The 18,773-nt window shown below is 39.6% G+C and overlaps 1 protein-coding gene across 26 annotated transcripts in view; it reads left to right on the forward strand.

Moving 5' to 3' along the window:
* KIAA1109 (KIAA1109 ortholog) overlaps positions 1-18,773 on the forward strand; it is a 226,017-nt gene that overhangs the window by 65,837 nt on the left and 141,407 nt on the right. For all 26 annotated transcript variants that reach the window (XM_043545479.1, XM_043545461.1, XM_043545464.1 and 23 more), the window contains 6 exons: positions 3,709-3,865; positions 4,290-4,368; positions 5,490-5,581; positions 6,618-6,735; positions 8,020-8,175; positions 14,577-14,674. In XM_043545479.1, coding sequence (XP_043401414.1) covers positions 3,709-3,865; positions 4,290-4,368; positions 5,490-5,581; positions 6,618-6,735; positions 8,020-8,175; positions 14,577-14,674 — 700 coding nt within the window. The remainder of the gene's footprint in view (positions 1-3,708; positions 3,866-4,289; positions 4,369-5,489; positions 5,582-6,617; positions 6,736-8,019; positions 8,176-14,576; positions 14,675-18,773) is intronic.

The following is an 18,773-nucleotide window of genomic DNA, read 5'->3' on the forward strand; positions in this document are numbered from 1 at the left end:
TATGGATAGTAATTCCATGCTCAAATAATAAGATAGCAGGAGGGATATATTACCGACCATCTGACCAGGATGGTGATAGTGACTGTGAAATGCTCAGGGAGATTAGAAAGGCTATTAAAATAAAAAACTCAATAAAAATGGGGCATTTCAACTATCCCCATATTGACTGGGTACATATCCCCTCAGGACGGGATGCAGAAGTAAAGTTTCTTGACTCCTTAAATGAAGCAGCTAGTCCTTGAACCCACAAGAGGAGAGGCAATTCTTGATTTAGTCCTAAGTGGAGCACAGGATCAGGTCCAGGAGGTGAATATAGCTGGAGCACTTGGTAATAGTGGCCACAATATAATTAAATTTAACATCCCTGTGGCGGGGAAAACACCACAGTGGCCCAACACTGTAGCATTTAATTTCAGAAAGGGGAACTACACAAATATGAGGTTAGTTAAACAGAAAATAAAAGTTACAGCACCAAAAGTAAAATCCCTGCAAGCTGCATAGAAACTTTTTAAGGACACCATAATAGAGGCTCAACTTAAATGTATACCCCCAAATTAAAATGCATACTAAGAGAACCAAAAAAGAGCCACCATGGCTAACCAGCAAAGTAAAAGAAGCAGTGAGAGGCAAAAAGGCATCCTTTAAAAAGTGGAAGTTAAATCCTAGTGAGGAAAATAGAAAGGAGCATAAACTCTGCGAAATGAAGTGTAAAAATATAATTAGGAAGGCCAAAAAAGAATTTGAAGAACAGCTAGCCAAAGACTCAAAGTAATAGCAAATTTTTTTTTTTAAGTACATCAGAAGCAGGAAGCCTGCTAAACAACCAATGGGGCCACCTTTTGATCGAGATGCTAAAGGACTACTCAAGGACGATAAGGCCATTGCGGAGAAACTAAATGAATTCTTTGCATCAGTCTTCATGGTTGAGGATGTGAGGGAGATTCCCAAACCTGGGCCATTCTTTTTAGGTGACAAATCTGAGGAACTGTCCCATATTGAGGTGTCATTAGAGGAGGTTTTGGAACAAATTGATAAACTAAACAGCAATAAGTCACCAAGACCAGATGGTATTCACCCAAGAGTTCTGAAGGATCTCAAATGTGAAATTGCAGGACTATTAACTGTAGTCTGTAACCTATCATTTAAATCAGCTTCTGTACCAAATGACTGGAGGATGGCTAATGTGACGCCAATTTTTAAAAAGGGCTCCAGAGGTGACCCCGGAAATTACAGGCCAGTATGCCTGACTTCAGTACTGTGCAAAACTGGTTGAAACTATAGTAAAGAACAAAATTGTCAGATACGTAGGAGAACATAATTTGTTGGGAAATAGTCAACATGATTTTTGTTAAGGGAAATCATGCCTCACCAATCTGCTAGAATTCTTTGAGGGGGGTCAACAAGCATGTGGACAAGGGGGATCCAGTGGATATCGTATATTTAGATTTTCAGAAAGCCTTCGAAAAGGTCCCTCACCAAAGTTTCAAAGTGAGCAGTCATGAGGTAAGGGGGAAGGACCTCTCATGGACTGGTAACTGGTTAAAAGATAGGAAACAAAGGGTAGGAATAAATGGTCAGTTTTCAGAATGAAGAGAGATAAATAGTGGTGTCCCCCAGGGGTCTGTACTGGGAGCAGTCCTATTGAACATATTCATAAATAATCTGGAAAAAGGGATAAACAGTGAGGTGGTAAAATTTGCAGATGATGCAAAACTACTCAAGATAGTTAAGTCCCAGGCAGACTGTGAAGAGCTACAAAAAGGATCTCTCAAAACTTGGTGACTGGGCAACAAAATGGCAGGTGAAATTCAGTGCTGATAAATCCAAAGTAATGCCCATTGGAAAACATACTCCCAACTGTATGTATAAAATGATGGGGTCTAAATTAGCTGTTGCCATTCAAGAAAGAGATCTTGGAGTCATTGTGGGTAGTTCTCTGAAAACATCCACTCAATGTGCAGCGGCAGTCAAAAAAGCAAACAGAATGTTGGGAATCATTAAGAAAGGGATAGAAAATATCATATTGCCTCTATTTAAATCCATGGTACACCCACATCTTGAATACTGCGTACAGATGTGGTTGCTCCATCTCAAAAACTATATATTGGAATTGGAAAAGGTTCAGAAAAAGGCAACAAAAATTACTAGGGGTATGGAGCGTCTGCCATACGAGGAGAGATTAATAAGACTGGGACTTTTCAGCTTGGGAAAAAAGATGACTAATGGGGGAAATGGTAGAGGTCTATAAAATCATGACTGGTATGGAGAAAATAAATAAGGAAGTGTTGTTTACTCCTTTTCATAACACAAGAACTAGGGGTCACCAAATAAAATTAATAGGCAGCAGATTTAAAACAGACAAAATGAAGTATTTTTTGACACAATGCACAGTCAACCTGTGAAACTCCTTGCCAGAGGATGTTGTGAAGGCCAAGACTATAACAGGGTTCAAAAAAGAAATAGATAAGTTCATGGAGGATAGGTCCATCAATGACTGTTAGCCAGGATGGGCAGGGATGATGGTCCTAGCCTCTGTTTGCCAGAAGCTGGGAATGGGCGACAGGGCCTGGATCACTTGATGATTACCTCTTCTGTTCATTCCTGCTGGGGCACCTGGCATTGGCCACTGTCAGAAGACAGGATACTGGGCTAGATGGACCTTTGGTCTGACACAGTATGACCTTTCTTATGTTCTATATCTTGGGCATAACTTTTTCATTGCTGATTTTAAAGAAAAATTAGGGTGGAGTTTTCAAAAGTACTGAGTTGTTTAGAAGCATAATGAAAGTCAATGGGATTTGCTGCCCTAATTCACTTAAGTGCTTTTAAAAATCCCACTTTTAACCTCTGAAGTCCATTTCAAGAGCCCTTCACTTTCTTCAGGTTGTCATTAATGACTCTGCATAGGGTAATTCTGAAAAAATGATAATTTCCCAGCTACTACAGCAGTCAGGTCTTGAGTGCGCTGTAAAAAGACCATTCTCATTCAAGTACTTCTATTTTTTCCAAGAAAGTATTTCATATGTGGTTACAGTTTTAAAACAGTTCTGTGGAATTTGACCTTAGTTCACTGATGGACTCCTTATGTGAACCACATATATCAGGCTATCTATGCTTTTATCGTCCTCTCAGTTTCCTTTCTTGTGGCTATATATTTGGTTCAAATTGCAGAAATTCAGACTACGTTCCAATACACACATTCTAATTTCATAGACAATTTGTTGTTATAGTTTCTGTGCTTCTATAAATTATACACAATCAAAAAGTGACCTTGTCATCTCTCTCATCCTAATCTCCAAAACAAGACAGTTACAGTATATTGTGGTGGGAAGATGAAATGGAAGAAAGAATGTAACGTACTTGTATTTGCTTTCTGGGATTATTATGTTACTCCTTCCTGTCATCCCCTCATAACATGTCTCTCCACCACAACCATCCCTGCAAAAGTTTATTTCCTAGCAGTTTGAATATCTAGTTTATTTTGAGTTTGATTTCACTAATGAGGCGAAAGTCTCTCCATTGATTTAGGTTTGAAGATTTCAGTATCTTGCAGCTTTATGCAAATGTTATTTTTTTCCTTCACTTTCCTTACCTGTTGGCTTTCCAAGGACCTAATTCAATTACACAGACTGGTGGCAAAGAAATTTGTAGATGAGACAAATTGTTTCTTTCCATCGGAGTAACTATATTTCTCTTCTTGTTTTCTAGGGACTGTTTGTGGAAATTTTTTTTCCCGCCAGATTACCAGATTATGAAAGTCTCAGAAATTGCACAGCCTGGCAAGCCAAGACAGATCCTTGCTTTTGAGTTGCGGATGAATATCATTGCAGATGCCACTATTGACTTGCTCTTTACCAAAAACAGGGTAAATAATGGCAAGGTGGTAAGAAATAAATTCTTAAGATACCTCTGAATCTTACAAGCTCCTGTGATTAGGTTGTCTGGCTTTTTGTTTGTGCATATTTTCATTTGTCAGGTGGTATCTAGAGATATTTAAACATGGTATTTTTGGGGGGTGGGAGAAGAGAAAGGGAAATATAATCTTCTTTCATCCTCACCAGTTTCTCTTTCAGCCAAGGATCTTCTGGTTGTTAACGTTAACTTATTCTCAGTATCATGATTTCTCTCTCTTTTTTTTTTTTAAACATGAAGGCCATATCCTAGTCAGCTAGATCCTTCTTTTTTTAATCCTGACAATTTAACCATGAATAATGATGGCCAGAGGCATGACATACACTGGCTGAAGATGGGGAGAGAAATAACGTTTAAACTTTTTCTCCCCTCCTTAGGAAACCAATGCTGTACATGTAAACGTTGGAGCAGGCTCGTATTTGGAAATAAATATTCCCATGACGGTCAGTGAAAATGGTAAGTTGATGAGGCGGTTTATTTTACATTCTTAAGATTGTGCATAGGAGAAAACAGTTGTTTATTCATAGGATAGTGGATATAGTAAGCTGTTTTCCCCTTATGGCTACAAAGGACCTACATTTCTATGTAAAGGAGCAATAACAACTTATACTTTCATAGCCTTTCATTACAGGATCTCAAAGCACTTTAAAAATACAGATTTAACTCTTGTGAAGCCCTAATTGATATCAATAAGACATTGCAGTAACTTCTCCCTAGTTACTGAAAACAAAGCTCTTATTTTATCTAATTTTATTAATACTTTAACATATTACATAAATTGTATCTGTACAAAAGCAGTTCCCATTTTTCAATATGATTACCATAACAAGTCTTTAGAAACATAATGGGTAATACATTGATGAAATATTAACTTAGTCATAGAAATACCATGTAAAGTCAAGATAAAGATAAAGATGGGGGTGGAGGGAGACCGGGATTCGGGCTCTTCTGTTGCCCTCTCCTGTCGGTAAGTGTTGAAGTCCTATGTTAAATATGCTGAAGTTTTCCTTACTTGCTTTTGCTTGTGTCTTATCTTTACCCTGCATATAAGGAGTAGTAGATGCAGCTTCCTTTTGAAGTTGATCATTGCCTTTCCTATCTCTCACTGTCTCTTTTGTCTATTGTACATATATATGATCCCTATCACCATAGTATCTGAGCAATCTTTAATGTTTGTATCCTTGCAAACACCTCTGTGAGGGAGGGAAGTACTGCTATCCCCCTTTTACAGATGGATAACTAGACACAGAGAAGCTAAGTGAGTTGCCCAAGGTTTCACACACAGGCTGCAACAGAGTTGCAAATTGAAACCTGGTCTCCAGATCCCCAGAGAAGCCTTTTCTGTACCAGCCAGATTCCACAACTGCATTATCTTAAGCCTTTGTCATCCAACTAGTAAAGGAATGAACTGGAGCCTCATACTATTGATTCTCTTCACAATGTGTTTTGCACCTCATGTTGTTTATTTATAAAGTATTTGAATTTCTGTTTAACTCTTGCTTCTTTACTGTAATTCAGAAATAATCTTGTCACACAAGAGAAGCCATGATGTAAACATTATTTGTTCTGTCTGCTAGGCTACTCCCCTGCAATTAAAGGACAGCTTTTACACGTTGATGCCACCAGCAGTATGCAGTACCGAACTCTTCTAGAAGCAGAAATGTTAGCTGTAAGTCTACAGTAACAAAGCATTGTTAAGCACAGAGGTGCAGTTGTCTCTGATGGACATTTGGTTTAATATAAATCATTTTTATATGCCTGGGATAAATGTTGTGCAAGTATAGAAAACAGTGCAATGATTGGGGCATTTGTATATACTTTACAAGACCTCAATCCTCCAAAGAATTATGCACAAGTAATTTTATGCATGTTGAGTAATCCCACTGAAGTCTGAAGAGCTACTTAAGTGTGTAAAGTTAAACATTGATTTAGGCCCCAGTCTGTGAAGACTTGAGTTTGCTAATCTCACCTAGTTTATAGGCGTAATATAATTTATAAACTGTCTCTTCTGGGTGCTCAGCAAGGATTTAATAGTAGAGTGTTGCTCAGACTTGCATTGCTAAGACATCATTTCTCCTGCAAAATATACAATTGTACATTAACTAGTATACTGTGAAGTATTTTAAATACTTAGAACTAAATTACTTGTTAAGTATGACAAATACATTTTATGATGGATTAGCTTTTTTATTTGTGCATTTAGTACTTCATGAAATTCAGCAATTGAATTCCAGTTAACTTCTATTGAAATGCATATGCACTAGTTTTGAAAATGCTACCTTTCCGTGAATGACAAGTAAAAGTAGGCACTTAATAGCCACAGTACATAGATGATTTGGCTTAAAAATTGTTTGTTTAGATGATATTTTGTAGTAGGCTGAGGAAGGTGGAACCTTGATATGAAAGGTTAAATTAGATTATAAAGTGCTCAGCGTAACTGCTGCAACAGCAGATGGCAAATCTGTGGTATAATATGAGAAATTCATAGTAGAAGTTTTCAAACAAATGAATAAAGTGTCAACTGACCTTCAGGCACAGAGAAAGAGATTAAATTATTAAAAAACTGGAGAGGCCTTCTGTTCATCCCAGCAGGAAAATGGTTTTAATTATTCACCAAAGTGTATGTGGTTGACCCTTCATCTCAGCATTGTTCACACATTGTCATGTTTGAAGCGCATACTGATGCTTTAGTGTTTTGTTCACAGTTTCATATTAATGCCAACTATCCCCGGATATGGAACATGCCACAGACATGGCAGTGTGAAGTTGAGGTTTATAAAGCAACCTATCACTTTATCTTTGCTCAAAAAAACTTCTTTGCAGGTAACTTCCTTATTTCATTAGTATCTAAATATTTAATTTGTGGAACATAAGTATGTCTGGCACATGTTTTTTCTTTGTTTTGTTGTTTTCCAAACCATTTTAGAGGGGCTGATGAAGTTGTTTTAATGCAAGAGCAGATGGCCTTACAAATGTGGTTATGTTTGTCTAAAATGGTGAATAAATTTGAGGTGCTAAAAATCCAAATGTTTTATTTCCTTTAATCAGGTGTTAATTTATGTTGTTTTTTTATGGTTGACTAGCCACAGTGAAGAATAATTTTTTTTTGACAAACAACACAAAATATATTGATTTGTGTTGATTATAACTTTTGAGATATTTCTTAGTTTAATATTGCTGATCTAAGAGACAAGTTGACCAGTTAATCTGGTGTATGCAGAAATTTTTTGGCTGACTAACTTCAGCTTTACGGGTTATCTGTGATCTCCATGTGGCTGACCAGGCTTGTCAGAAAATAATCTCCTCCCCAGGATTTTGACTGTAATTTAGATACAGTACTGTAATGGAAAGCCAGTGATTCACAGGCACTCTCCAATCCTGCATTTCTGGTTGCCTGTAAACTCTCTGAGGGATTGGGGTCCTGATGTAATTCTTTCATAGTTAAAACAGAATTGGGACTGATAAACAAAATCATGACAACTAGTTAAAATTTTTTTCTTCTAGTAAATTAAAGAAGAAATTTAAAAACTGAATAATCGGAAACTAAATTAACTTTGATATTTTTAATGATGTCCTTTAGATTCCTGTTTTTGTCTTTCTGTTGATTTTTTTAAAATTTGTAATGTTATGTACTTGCTGTTCTGTCATGTAATAGGTACACTTAACTTTATCTGAAACTTTGAGCTTAATGCTCAGTAAGTCAGGGTTCAAAATCATACTTCTTGTATTATCCTATACCGTTATTGCAGTTAATTATTAATTGCATTTACATTTATGCATGAATATGATTTTAGTGTTTGGATATCTGTAAACAATTAGATTTCATTTTAATTTTTATTTTACACAAATAAAACTTGTACATCATTGATTCATCATTTTAATAGACTGAGGTAACTCTCCTTTGACTAGAAAGATAAAGGATTGCTGAAATTTAGTAGTTCAGTTCTCAGCTGGTGTAAACTGGCATAGTTCCCTGAAGCCAGTAGAGCTACAATGATCTACAGCCAAAGATCTGGCCCAACTACTTTTTAAAGGACTTCTCCAAAGTATTTAGTTTCAGCTGATACATTGCTAATAATTTGTCCTTTTTATTTTATATAATTTTAGATTTGATTCAAGACTGGTCCAGTGATAGTGCTCCTGATATTTTCTCATTTGTTCCCTATATATGGAATTTTAAAGTAATGTTTCATCAATTTGAAATGATTTGGGCAGCAAATCAACACAACTGGATTGACTGTTCCACCAAACAGCAGGAAAATGGTAAGAATGATTCTTCTGAAGAAATTTTGTTAAAACATTTAAAAAAAAAATCACAATACCTGTTTTCTGTGATGTGTAGGCGATCTTTTGGGAGGTAATAAAAACCTCTTCACTAGGTACATTGTTTGCCAAGAAATATAAGGTTTTTCACATGCTCACTACTGGAAAAACCTCTCACACCCTCAAATACAGCAGTTCTTCTTTGGGTGATTGCACGTGTCCATTCAATTGTAGGTGTCTGTGTGTGCCATTGCACAGTTGTCAGAATGTTTCCCCTCAGCGCTACCTGCTGGGGCAGCACAAGTGCCCTCTGCTGCTTAGAGCACCATGTGCAGGCATAAAGGTCTGAGCCACCCCCAAGTCCCCTCAGTTCCTTCCTACCACTCGTGACAGTTGTTGTAGCTCTCTGTCCTTGCTTCTGCACGTCTTCATTCAAACCTGTAAATAGTACCCATTGTATAGTTAGCGTAGTTTAGTGGTTGGTTGGCTTAATTTCAAAAAAGTATCTGACAGCCAGCCTCGATACTGGCCCTAGTATCTGAGGTATGCCTCACTCTCTGGGTTTCAAGCCCTGCCACTCTTGTGGTAAAGCAATACCTAATAGTGACCCACATCCCAGCTGCTTTAAGTGTTTGTGGAAAGCCTCACGTGAGCTGCAAATGTGACATTTGTAAGGGCTTCAAGCCATGCTCTCAAAAAGACAGGGCAGCTAGGTTGAAATATCTGTTGCTGGAATCGGTGCTACATCTTCCATCTGAGCTAACTATCTTGATCCAGGTACCGAGCACCTTTGGTGCTACTGGTGCTGAAAGGCGGATTGGCATTGCCAGTACCGAAGAAGAGACATCAGAAATAGGAGTTTGTACTAGCATTGTTGAAAGAGACAAAGAGATCAAGCTCTTCTAAAGACTCAGGAGGTTGGTCAAAGAGGAGGCACTCTCCAGAGCACACCTGTAAACAGGGGAGTTTGTTGACTCCAAATCCTAGTACCTAGTACCAAATCCTAGTACAGGCCCTTCAAGACCAGCTCCAGAAGCACCTTCATCGGCATCTCTTTGCACCCCGGCACTGCAGAGTTTCTTCCCAGTGCCAACTATTCCTGAAGCATTAGAGGCTGCAAGAGAGTTATTAAACCTCTCAGTGCTGCCATCACTGGCAGTTCAAGAGACTCTCCCCGCACTGGCGCCCAGTGTCAGCACCTTCACCTCTGCACAGGGTAATTCAGTCTGATTTGACCATCAGGGTACCAATTAAGGTGGTGCCATTTAGGGGAAAGCCTCAGATGATCTCCCCGGGTCCCCTTCATCAGAGTCTGATCATTCTTCACTGGTACTGACAGGTACGGCCCCCGCCATGATCACAAGAAGAGGTTTCTTCTTCAGCGGACTCGGAAGTGGGATTCCCATGTGTCCCACCCTAGCCGGTCCCGTCGTCGGGAGTATGTCACCTTCTTTCCCTGATTTCAGCCTCAGCACCAGCAAGGGGCTTGTAGAAGGAACTCTTGGGCTACACACAGTTGGGGACTGGGGCTGTACCAGTGGCCCTTTAGGAACCCGTGGGGATTTCCCCCTCAATAGAGAGCATCCCTGCTCAGCTAGCTCCATCTACTGGTTGTCAGAATCATCAGCGCTGCAAACGCTCTAGCATCTGTCCTGAGCCTGGCACAGAAAATATTCAGAATCACTGTCGCAAGTAGCCACAAGAGAATCAGCATGTGGACTAGCTTTTGTTACCGTTGACATCCTCTTTCTCAACTCCTGATGAGACAGTTGTGGCAGAGCCAATTTCTCCATTTTGTGATGATTTTAAGACTCTTCAGGAGTTGTTGGGGAGGATGGCTATGACTCTGGACGTTCACCCAGAGGAAGTCCAGGAAAAATCCCACAAGATGATGGACATGTTGACAGCTGCAGCTCCAGCTAGATTAGCTCGCTTTATTCATGATGCTGTCTTAGAACCTACCAGGTCCTCTGACAGGCACCAGTTTCTCTGCCTCCAACTTAGAAAAAGTGGAGAGGAGGTTCTGAGGTTCGAGCACCGATATAATCATCACTCTTGGGCTCCCCTTGAAGTGGCAGTGGCCAATGAAAAAGGTAGACAGGACACCGGCATCAACCTCAAAAAAATAGAGGACAAGAAGCTGGATTTATCTGGGAAGAAGCTTTATTCCACAGGTGGATTACAACTGTGTATTGCAAACCAGCACCCTTTGCTGTGGCACTACAATTTCATCATGTGGGATACACTTTCAGAGTTCAAAGATAAGCTCCCAGATAAGGTAAAAAAAGAGTTCCAGGCTTTAATTAAGGCAAGTTGGTCCCTAGAACGGCTCTGCAGGCGGGTCTGCATGTGGCAGATCGTGCCGTTTGCAGCACTTCTGCTATCACGATGAGGCATTTGTCCTGGTTACACTCTTCTGGCCTCCCTCCAGAGGTGCAATAGGCAGTCCAGAACCTCCCTTTTGATGGGCCATCACTCTTATCAGAAAAGATGGATGACTCTGCACAGTTTCAAATATTCTAGTCCAACCCTGAAATCCCTGGACAGTGAAGTGGAAGGTGTTCTGTTCTCAGTCCCAGTGTTTTCAGGAGTTTATCCCTCGAGCCCAAGGTCAGTCAAGGAAAAGGAGCAGATGTTACAAAAAACAGCAACCACTACCCTGTGCTTTTGTATCCGCCAGTTCATCAAAGTGGACAGCATCTGCCAAGAGCTCATTTTGATGGGCACGTCTAGAACAGAATGCTAGTTCTGAAAGTGCCATCTTTTTCTTTTCCCATTTTTGGAAACTGCCTGTCACAAAACCATTGTGCTTGGGCCCACATCACAACAGCTTTATGGGTTTTTCGCATGGTGGAAGTGTGATACGTGTTCCAATTTATTTTGACCGCCTCCCCACCCCATCACTCTTCAGGGAACTTTCTCACAAGGCAATGTTACTGCAAGTGATACAATTGCTCCTTCTGATAGGAGGTGTAGGAGAGGTCTCTCCTTTGTTCAGGGAAAAGGGATTTTACTCCCAACACTTCCTTATTCCAAAGGCAAAAGGGGGTCTCAGGCCCATTTTAGATCTAAGGCACTTAAACAAGTTCTTGAAAAAACTGAAATTCCAGATGGTCATTCTAGCTTCCATTATTCCTTCCCTGGGTCCAGGGACTAGTATGTTGCTGTTGACGTAGACGCCTACTTTCACATGGTGATTCACCAGAGGCACCGAAAATTTCTGAGAATCACCATCAGTGATTGTTATTATCAGTTCAGTGTTCCCCTTTGGTCTCTCTTGTCTGTCCTGTGTATTTTTTACAAAGTTTATGGCAATGGTAGCAGCATCCCACTGGAGGTCAGGGGTTGATGTTTTCCCTTACCTGAACGACTACCTGATAAGAGGTTGATCCAGTTCATAAGTGGTGTCCACCATAAGCATCCACCTCAATGTGTTCAGCCTACTGATCAACACAGACCAATTGGTCCTGTTTCCAGTACAGAAAACAGAATGTATTGGAGCGGTTCTGGACTCAACAATGGCCAAGGCCTTACTACCACAGGCAAGGTTTCATGCAATGCAAAGCCTCATTCTGGACTTAAAGGCTTATCTCTCACCGTGGTGAGAAACTGTTTAAGGCTGCTGAGGCACATGGCAGCATGCAATTAAGTGTTTCAGTAAGCCAGACTGCATTTTAGACTCCTTCAGGAGTGGTTGGCAGAAGTGTATTCTCCAAGAAGGTACCACAGAGAGACGTTATCCTCCCTAGTTTGGTGGATAGCCCCGTCCAATGTCTGCAAGGGAGTTCCTTTTGCCTTACCTCAGCAATCTCTTACCTTAGTCATGGATGCCTCGGACCTGTGTCGGGGGGCTCACCTGGGACCCCTGTAGACACTAGGTGTCTTACATCCTCAAGATTTCCGTCTACATATAGCTTGCAACTCCCTGATGTTTATCCAATTGGCTTGCATGGCGTTCCTTCTTTGCATTAGGGAAAGCGGCATATTGGTTTTGACCAACAATATGACCACCATGCTTTATGTAAACAAACAAACATACTGGTCCTCACTACTCTCTCAGGGAGCAGTACTACTCTGGGACTTCTGCATCGACATCTCTATATTTCTGAAAGCAGTCTACCTCGTGGGGCTCAGAATATGCTGCCAGAGCTCCTGAGGAAGTTGTTTGTCAATCACAAGTGGTCCTTTCGCCCAGACATAGAAAGATCCATTTTCCAGCTCTGGGGAACTTCCCAAATGGATCTTTTTTCAATAAAAGACAACACAAAACACCATTAGTTCTGCTCCAGAGCAGGACTCAGCCTGGGTTCATCAACTGATGCTTTTCTACGGCTGATCTGCTGGTTTTTTTCCCTCCATCTGTCTTCTCCTCAGAGTTCTGTGCAAGGTCAAGCAGGACAAGTCCTATCTTAGATTGGTTCCCCTGGCATGGCCCCCTCAGCACTGGTTTTCACAGCTCTTGGATCTCTCAGTCAGTCCCCCACTGACACTCCTGCTTTACACGGACGTAATTTCAGAGATTCATATCTGCCTCCTCCACCCCAAGTCTCCAGGCCCTTCTCCTGATGGCCTGGAGGCTTTATAGTTAACAGTAGTGGAGGAGTTCTGCCCTAGAGAGGTCCAGGAAGTACTACTGAATAGTAGTAAACTATTAACCAGGACAACTCACCTTGCTAAATGGAAGAGATTTTCCACGTGGGCGAGGCTGAATGGGGTGGTCTCCTCTATTCTTGATTCTATTCAGCATGTGCTGGACTACCTTCTGTATCTGAAACATGAAGTATTGGTGAGTAGCTACTTTATTAGCTATCCCTTTCCTAATGGTTCCTAAACAGTTAGCTTTTTTGACTGCCGCTGCACCTTGTGGATATTTTCAGAGAACTAAACACGACTCCAAGATCTCTTTCTTGAATGTTAGTTAATTTAGACCCAATCATTTTGTCTGTATAGTTGGGATTATGTTTTCCAGTGCGCATTACTTTGCATTTATCAATATTGATTTTCATCTGATGTTTTTTTGCCCAGTCACCCAGTTTTGTGAGATCCCTTTGTAACTCTTCGCAGTCTGCTTTGAACTTAACTATCTTGAGTAATTTTGTATTGGCTACAAATTTTGCCACCTCACTGTTTATCCCTTTCCCCAGATCATTTATGAACATGTTGAACCGCACTGCTCCTAGTACAGATTCCTGGGGGATACCACTATTTATGTCTCTCCATTCTGAAAACTGACCATTTATTCTTACCCTTTGTTTCCTGTCTTTTAAATGGTTACTGATCCATGTGAGAACCTTCTCTTTTATCCCATGACTGCTTAGTTTGCATAAGAGCCTTTGGTGAGGGACCTTGTCAGAGGCTTTCTGAAAGACACCATACGCTGTATCCACTGGCTCACCCTTGTCCACATGTTTGTGTGACCCCCTCAAAGAATTCTTGTAGTTTGGTGAGGCATGATTTCCCTTTATAAAAACTGTGTTGACTTTTCCCCAACAAATCATGTTCGTCTATGTGTCTGATAATTCTGTTGTTTACTATAGTTACACCAATCTGCCTGGTACTAAAGTTAGGCTTTCTGGCCTGTAATTGCAGGATTGTCTCTGAGCCTTTTAAAAAAAAATTGGTGTCACATTAGCTATCCTCCAGTCACCTGGTACAGAAGCTGGTTTAAATGATAGGTTATATACCACTGTTAGTAGTTTAGCAATTTCATATTTGAGTTCCTTCAGAACTCTTGTTTGAGTATCATCTGGTCTTGGTGACTTATTGTTTAACTTATACATTTGTTTTACAACCTCCTCTATTGATACCTCAATCTGGGACAATTCTTCAGATTTGTCACTTAAAAAGAATGGCTTAGGTGTGGGAATTTCCCTCACATCCTCTGGAGTGAAGACTGAATGCAAAAAGTCAAGAACTTGCTGGATGGATTGATTACAAGGAAATTCAATACTTATCTGAAGGACATGGCACATGTTTTCAAGCATTAACAGAAAGAGTTTGATGGTGTATTAAACCATAAAGTCACAAGGCATTAGGTGTGACATTTTGGATCTTTCTGATGGTGATTTCACTCTTGATGGATAATTTTGCTTCACTAGCTGGAATGGTTTTCTTTAGACACACTAATGCAGAGTACAAGCTTCTAAAAAGGAGAGGGTTCACAGTTTATTCCACATGTGTGATAGTTTAAACATGCCATTTTCTTTGTAGTATGGATTCTGTAACAGCTGTTTCTTAATTCTCACCCATATATTTGCAAGAAAACTTGTCTAATCAGGGAGATACTCCCATGAAGGAGCACTAACTTAAAATAGATAGGACTTGTTAGTATTGCTTATAATAGAAAAGCATTTAATTTAAAAATGATTTTTATTTGAATTTATTTTTCTCTTTTCTTGTAGTTTATCTGGCAGCCTGTGGGGAAACTTTAAACATTATTTTCTCTCTGCCTTTCACTGACTTTGTTCCAACCACATGCAATACTAGGTTCTCTTTAAGGGTAAGTAAAATTTTATATGCTTGAATTACTACTGTAAGCAGCACAGTATTTCTTCGTGTGTAAGATAGTCAGTTGCCCAGTAACTTCTTGCTTCTTTGTCTAGGCCTTGTCCCAGGCTTGGGCAAGGGATTTTCAGAATCCTGTTTCCTCCCTGACTGAGAGGAAAGGGGAAGAAAAGATGTTCTCTTCCACTGCTTATTCTTATACCTTTGTTCTGATGAGTCCATAGTTAACTCCTTCCTTGCCTACGTTAGTACATTCCCTCACAAGTACTTTCTATTTAATATATTTTTAATCCTTTGTTAATTTTTCTTCTTCCACTCTCCAACACCGCCACCCTGCCCCCTTAAAAAAGTGGTTTCTCAAAGGAGCCACTCTTCAGCAAGGCCAACAAAACAAAATTTGCAGACCAAGCCACTTTGGAGATGGGAGCCCCAAAATGTTAAGGACTTCTTGAAAAGTCAAGAACAGATATTTTTAACAAATGTAACTTTAAAACATATATTCTGATGCCTTCACACTTTCCTCTCCAAACTTCCAAGAAAATTTTATTCTCGGATGACACTTGTCATTGGAAAATTCAGCGGGATTGCTTTCTTTTTGGGGAAATTGGAGCTGGATTTGAAAATGAGGTTTATAATGCGTCATTGACTTCAACCTTACCTATGGATTGGCCATTGCTAATTCAGCTTTGTTCTAATAGGTAGGGCTGATAGTGCTGTGTATAATGAAAAGTGCTAAGTAACCTTACTTATAAGATCTGATTCACAGTCGCTTATAACTTTGTCAAACTTTAATCGTTTGGGCTGAAATTTTCTATGCCTGTTGTCTGCCTCAGGCTGAATGTTTTGGAAAGTTACAGCCAAAATGCTTCAGCCATTTCTGCGAAAGGGAACATGGTAAAAGATGCATTGTTTTGCCCTTGTTAATAATTTCCTTAATAGTTTTGCTGAGAAGCTGTAGCACTGCCATTCTTTGGCGTATGAACTAAAAATTTAGCTGGGAGGTTGTACTTGTGCCAGAGATGTGCCTTTTGCCTTCCCTATGAAAATATATCCAAATTTGGCAAAGCCTATGAAAACTTATTTTGCTTCCTTCTTGTGTGTGTACCTTATTTATGATACCTTATTTAAGTACACAATCGCTTATTTTTTTCAACAAGGCCCCTGCCTCCTTCAGCTTATAGGATGGATGGTGCTATGGCAGTGAATCAGGGCAGTGTAGTGAATGCAGCTGTTGTCTGTAAGACCTTTTTGATTTGTTTGTTACAGAAGCTACAAAGTATCTGGTAAATGAGCCCAGGGATTGTAGGACAAGGGGTGGCCTTCTGATTAAGGCAGTTGAATATACTGGAATTTGAATGTTGAATTTGATTCTACCCCTGCCTCTGTCACCGTGTTCTTCTGACTCGGTGGGCAAGTTATTTAAATCAAAGTGTTCACGGTTGGCCACTATTGTTTGTGCCTCATTTCCTGGGTGCCCATTGTGAGACAGCTGCTGCCAGATTTGTAGATGTGCTGAGCGCTTACAACTGCAACTGAAATTGATTGGAGCTGTACTTTGAATATATTTGCTATATAATGCTAGGTACTCTGAAAAATCAGGCCATAGGTGTCTCAGGTTGGGCACCCAAAATGAATGGATAATTTTGGAATTAATCTGTGCTTCAGTAAAGATAAATTCATTGAAGTTTTTGAAGCAGCATAGTGAGAGCAGCATAGAAACCCTTATGAAGAAATTAAAAATTTTGTATTCAGTGCAGGGTTTGAACATTATACAGAGTGTAAAGTCATACTTTTGAATGTGGAATATTAAAAAAAAAAATTGGATGAGGCAGGTGTTCTTTTGTGAAAAATAGCATGATCATATAACTAAAGACTGTAATAATGCATGTGCACAAAAGGGCTGAATAAATATCGCACAAGAAGCCTTAATTCTGACATTACTTAACTTCTGAATGCTGGATTTTGCAACCTTGATGTTCTTGTAACATAGTTTTAAAAAATTATGTAATATATAAATGTTTGGATGTTTTCCCCTACGTATAGGGTTAATCAGTGGTGGGGGATTAAGCTGTCCATGTCCATTAATGTTAATAGAAGTAATTTGGTTAAATCCACACATACTGTGCTGAAAATGTGCCCCCTGAAAATTTTTGTCTTCTGATTAAACTTGTCCTACTCTTATATAAAGTATTTGTAAATATTTTTACAGCACAATCTGAGAGAACTTCATTAAACTAAGAAAAGGATTCATTGGAGACCAGAGCTGATTTTGTGCAACTTTTTTGGTTTCTGTAGGGTTCAAATAGTATTTTTCTACCCTGTTAGAAATCTCTTAACTAAGAGTTATATGAGGTAATTGTTGTTAATTTTATTTTTAATTCCTGCCACAAAGCAGTTCTAAGAAAGTAATGCTTTTGCCCCAGTTAAGCTAATTAAAATGTGAGGCTCTTAAATTTTAGCTGGTTGAGTTAGGGGAAAAAAAACTTAACAGTTTACTGCATAAAATCTGTACCTTGTTGATTTGTCTTATTTCTCATCTTTCTTAAATGCTGCTATTGCTCTCTTGTGAAGTTCTGTTTTAAATCTGATTTTGAGATAGTGCTATCTCATATTTTTCTCTTAAGGATTTACGAGGTCTATCCAGAAGCTTGCTTCTAACTGGTGACACAATAGTTGGGGTTGCAGATAGCAATTTCCCCCATCCTCTTCAGATTGACTATATTTTCAAAATGGAAAATCGGGGTGGGCGGGTTGGGGGGTGGTGATAAAGAGAATCTGGTGGGGAAGTGAGAGGAAAAAGGGATGCCTCTTTCCCTTCAGAATGAAAAACTCTGATACTCGATAGGAGCGGGTGGGAAAACAGTGTTTATACAACTGTCACCCTTTTATTGTTTCTTCCTAGTTCCCTCTGCCTCTGCCCACACCACTTCATGTACTAATGCATGTGCTCCCCCGCCACTTAATTCTGCTCAATCCACCATCATTCTGAGTCAAAACCTCATCTTCCTTCAACTTAAACCCCACTTGCTCAGAAATACGCCACACCAGTCTGAGAAACTCCCCTCTTCCTTCCTATCTAACCTCTTCACAGCTCAGAAATCTTCCCTCTTATATTTCACATCCCACCATCAGGAATCTCCTCACCTATTTCAGAAACCTTCCAACTTTTTGCTGGGTCTGGAAGAGCATGGAGCATATACAGTTGATCTGAAGCAGCCCTGCAGAAGTCTCTGTTCCATGCTTCCTCTTTATTGTTGCTTGCATGTGCTGCAGGACCTGATGACCACCTGTGGATTTCAGGTGTACCACAGACTCCAAGGTCTGGGATATTCCCAGTGGCTGCCACTGATTTTACACTTTGTAGTAAATTGGCCACAGTACACAATTGTGGTGGTACTAATAGCCCCTAATGACCAGCTACTTCCATCTAAGACTAACATGTATCTTAGGACACTGACTGCAAGTTTATTTTATATATTGGTGATCGGAAGGCACTTAGAAGGTAACTCCCTCTTCCCGGGAAATTAAATGTAGTATTTTAGTGACATAACTTTTGTATGCTTTCAGTCCCCAGAAAGAGTGCTCTTCTCCAAGGGAAACCGCACTGCTTTAGCCAGCTCAAAATAATCTTGCTGTCCTATTCCCTTGATTTCAAATACTGTGTTTTGTATTTATGGCTGTATTCTTTGAAAACTTGTTCTGTATAAAAGCTTATTTTCCTGATATGAAAATTTTTGAATACCAAAAATCCAAGTATGTAAATGAAGATGAATCTTAACAAATATTTTTCAGTGATAATGGTTTTTTATTTGGTATTAACTAAACTCATGGGTATACTGCTTGCAAGATTAGGCCTTATGCCCATATCCTGAACAGATTTATGCGTGTGCTTAATTTTAAGCATTTGAGTAGTCTCATTATGTCCAGAAGTTAAGCATCTTGTTAAAATATCTTTGGGAAGCACATAGCCTAATAGAGAACTGTGTTTAAAATTCATGGATTCTTTCTTTTGACTCATCCAGTAATTTTCTGAGTGACCCTGATCAAGTTTCTTAAATGTCTCTGAATGTTAGTTTGTATAGGCAGAACAGAGA

The sequence above is a fragment of the Chelonia mydas genome, chromosome 4 (assembly GCF_015237465.2).
Source record: "Chelonia mydas isolate rCheMyd1 chromosome 4, rCheMyd1.pri.v2, whole genome shotgun sequence".
In the NCBI taxonomy this organism is placed as follows: domain Eukaryota; kingdom Metazoa; phylum Chordata; order Testudines; family Cheloniidae; genus Chelonia; species Chelonia mydas.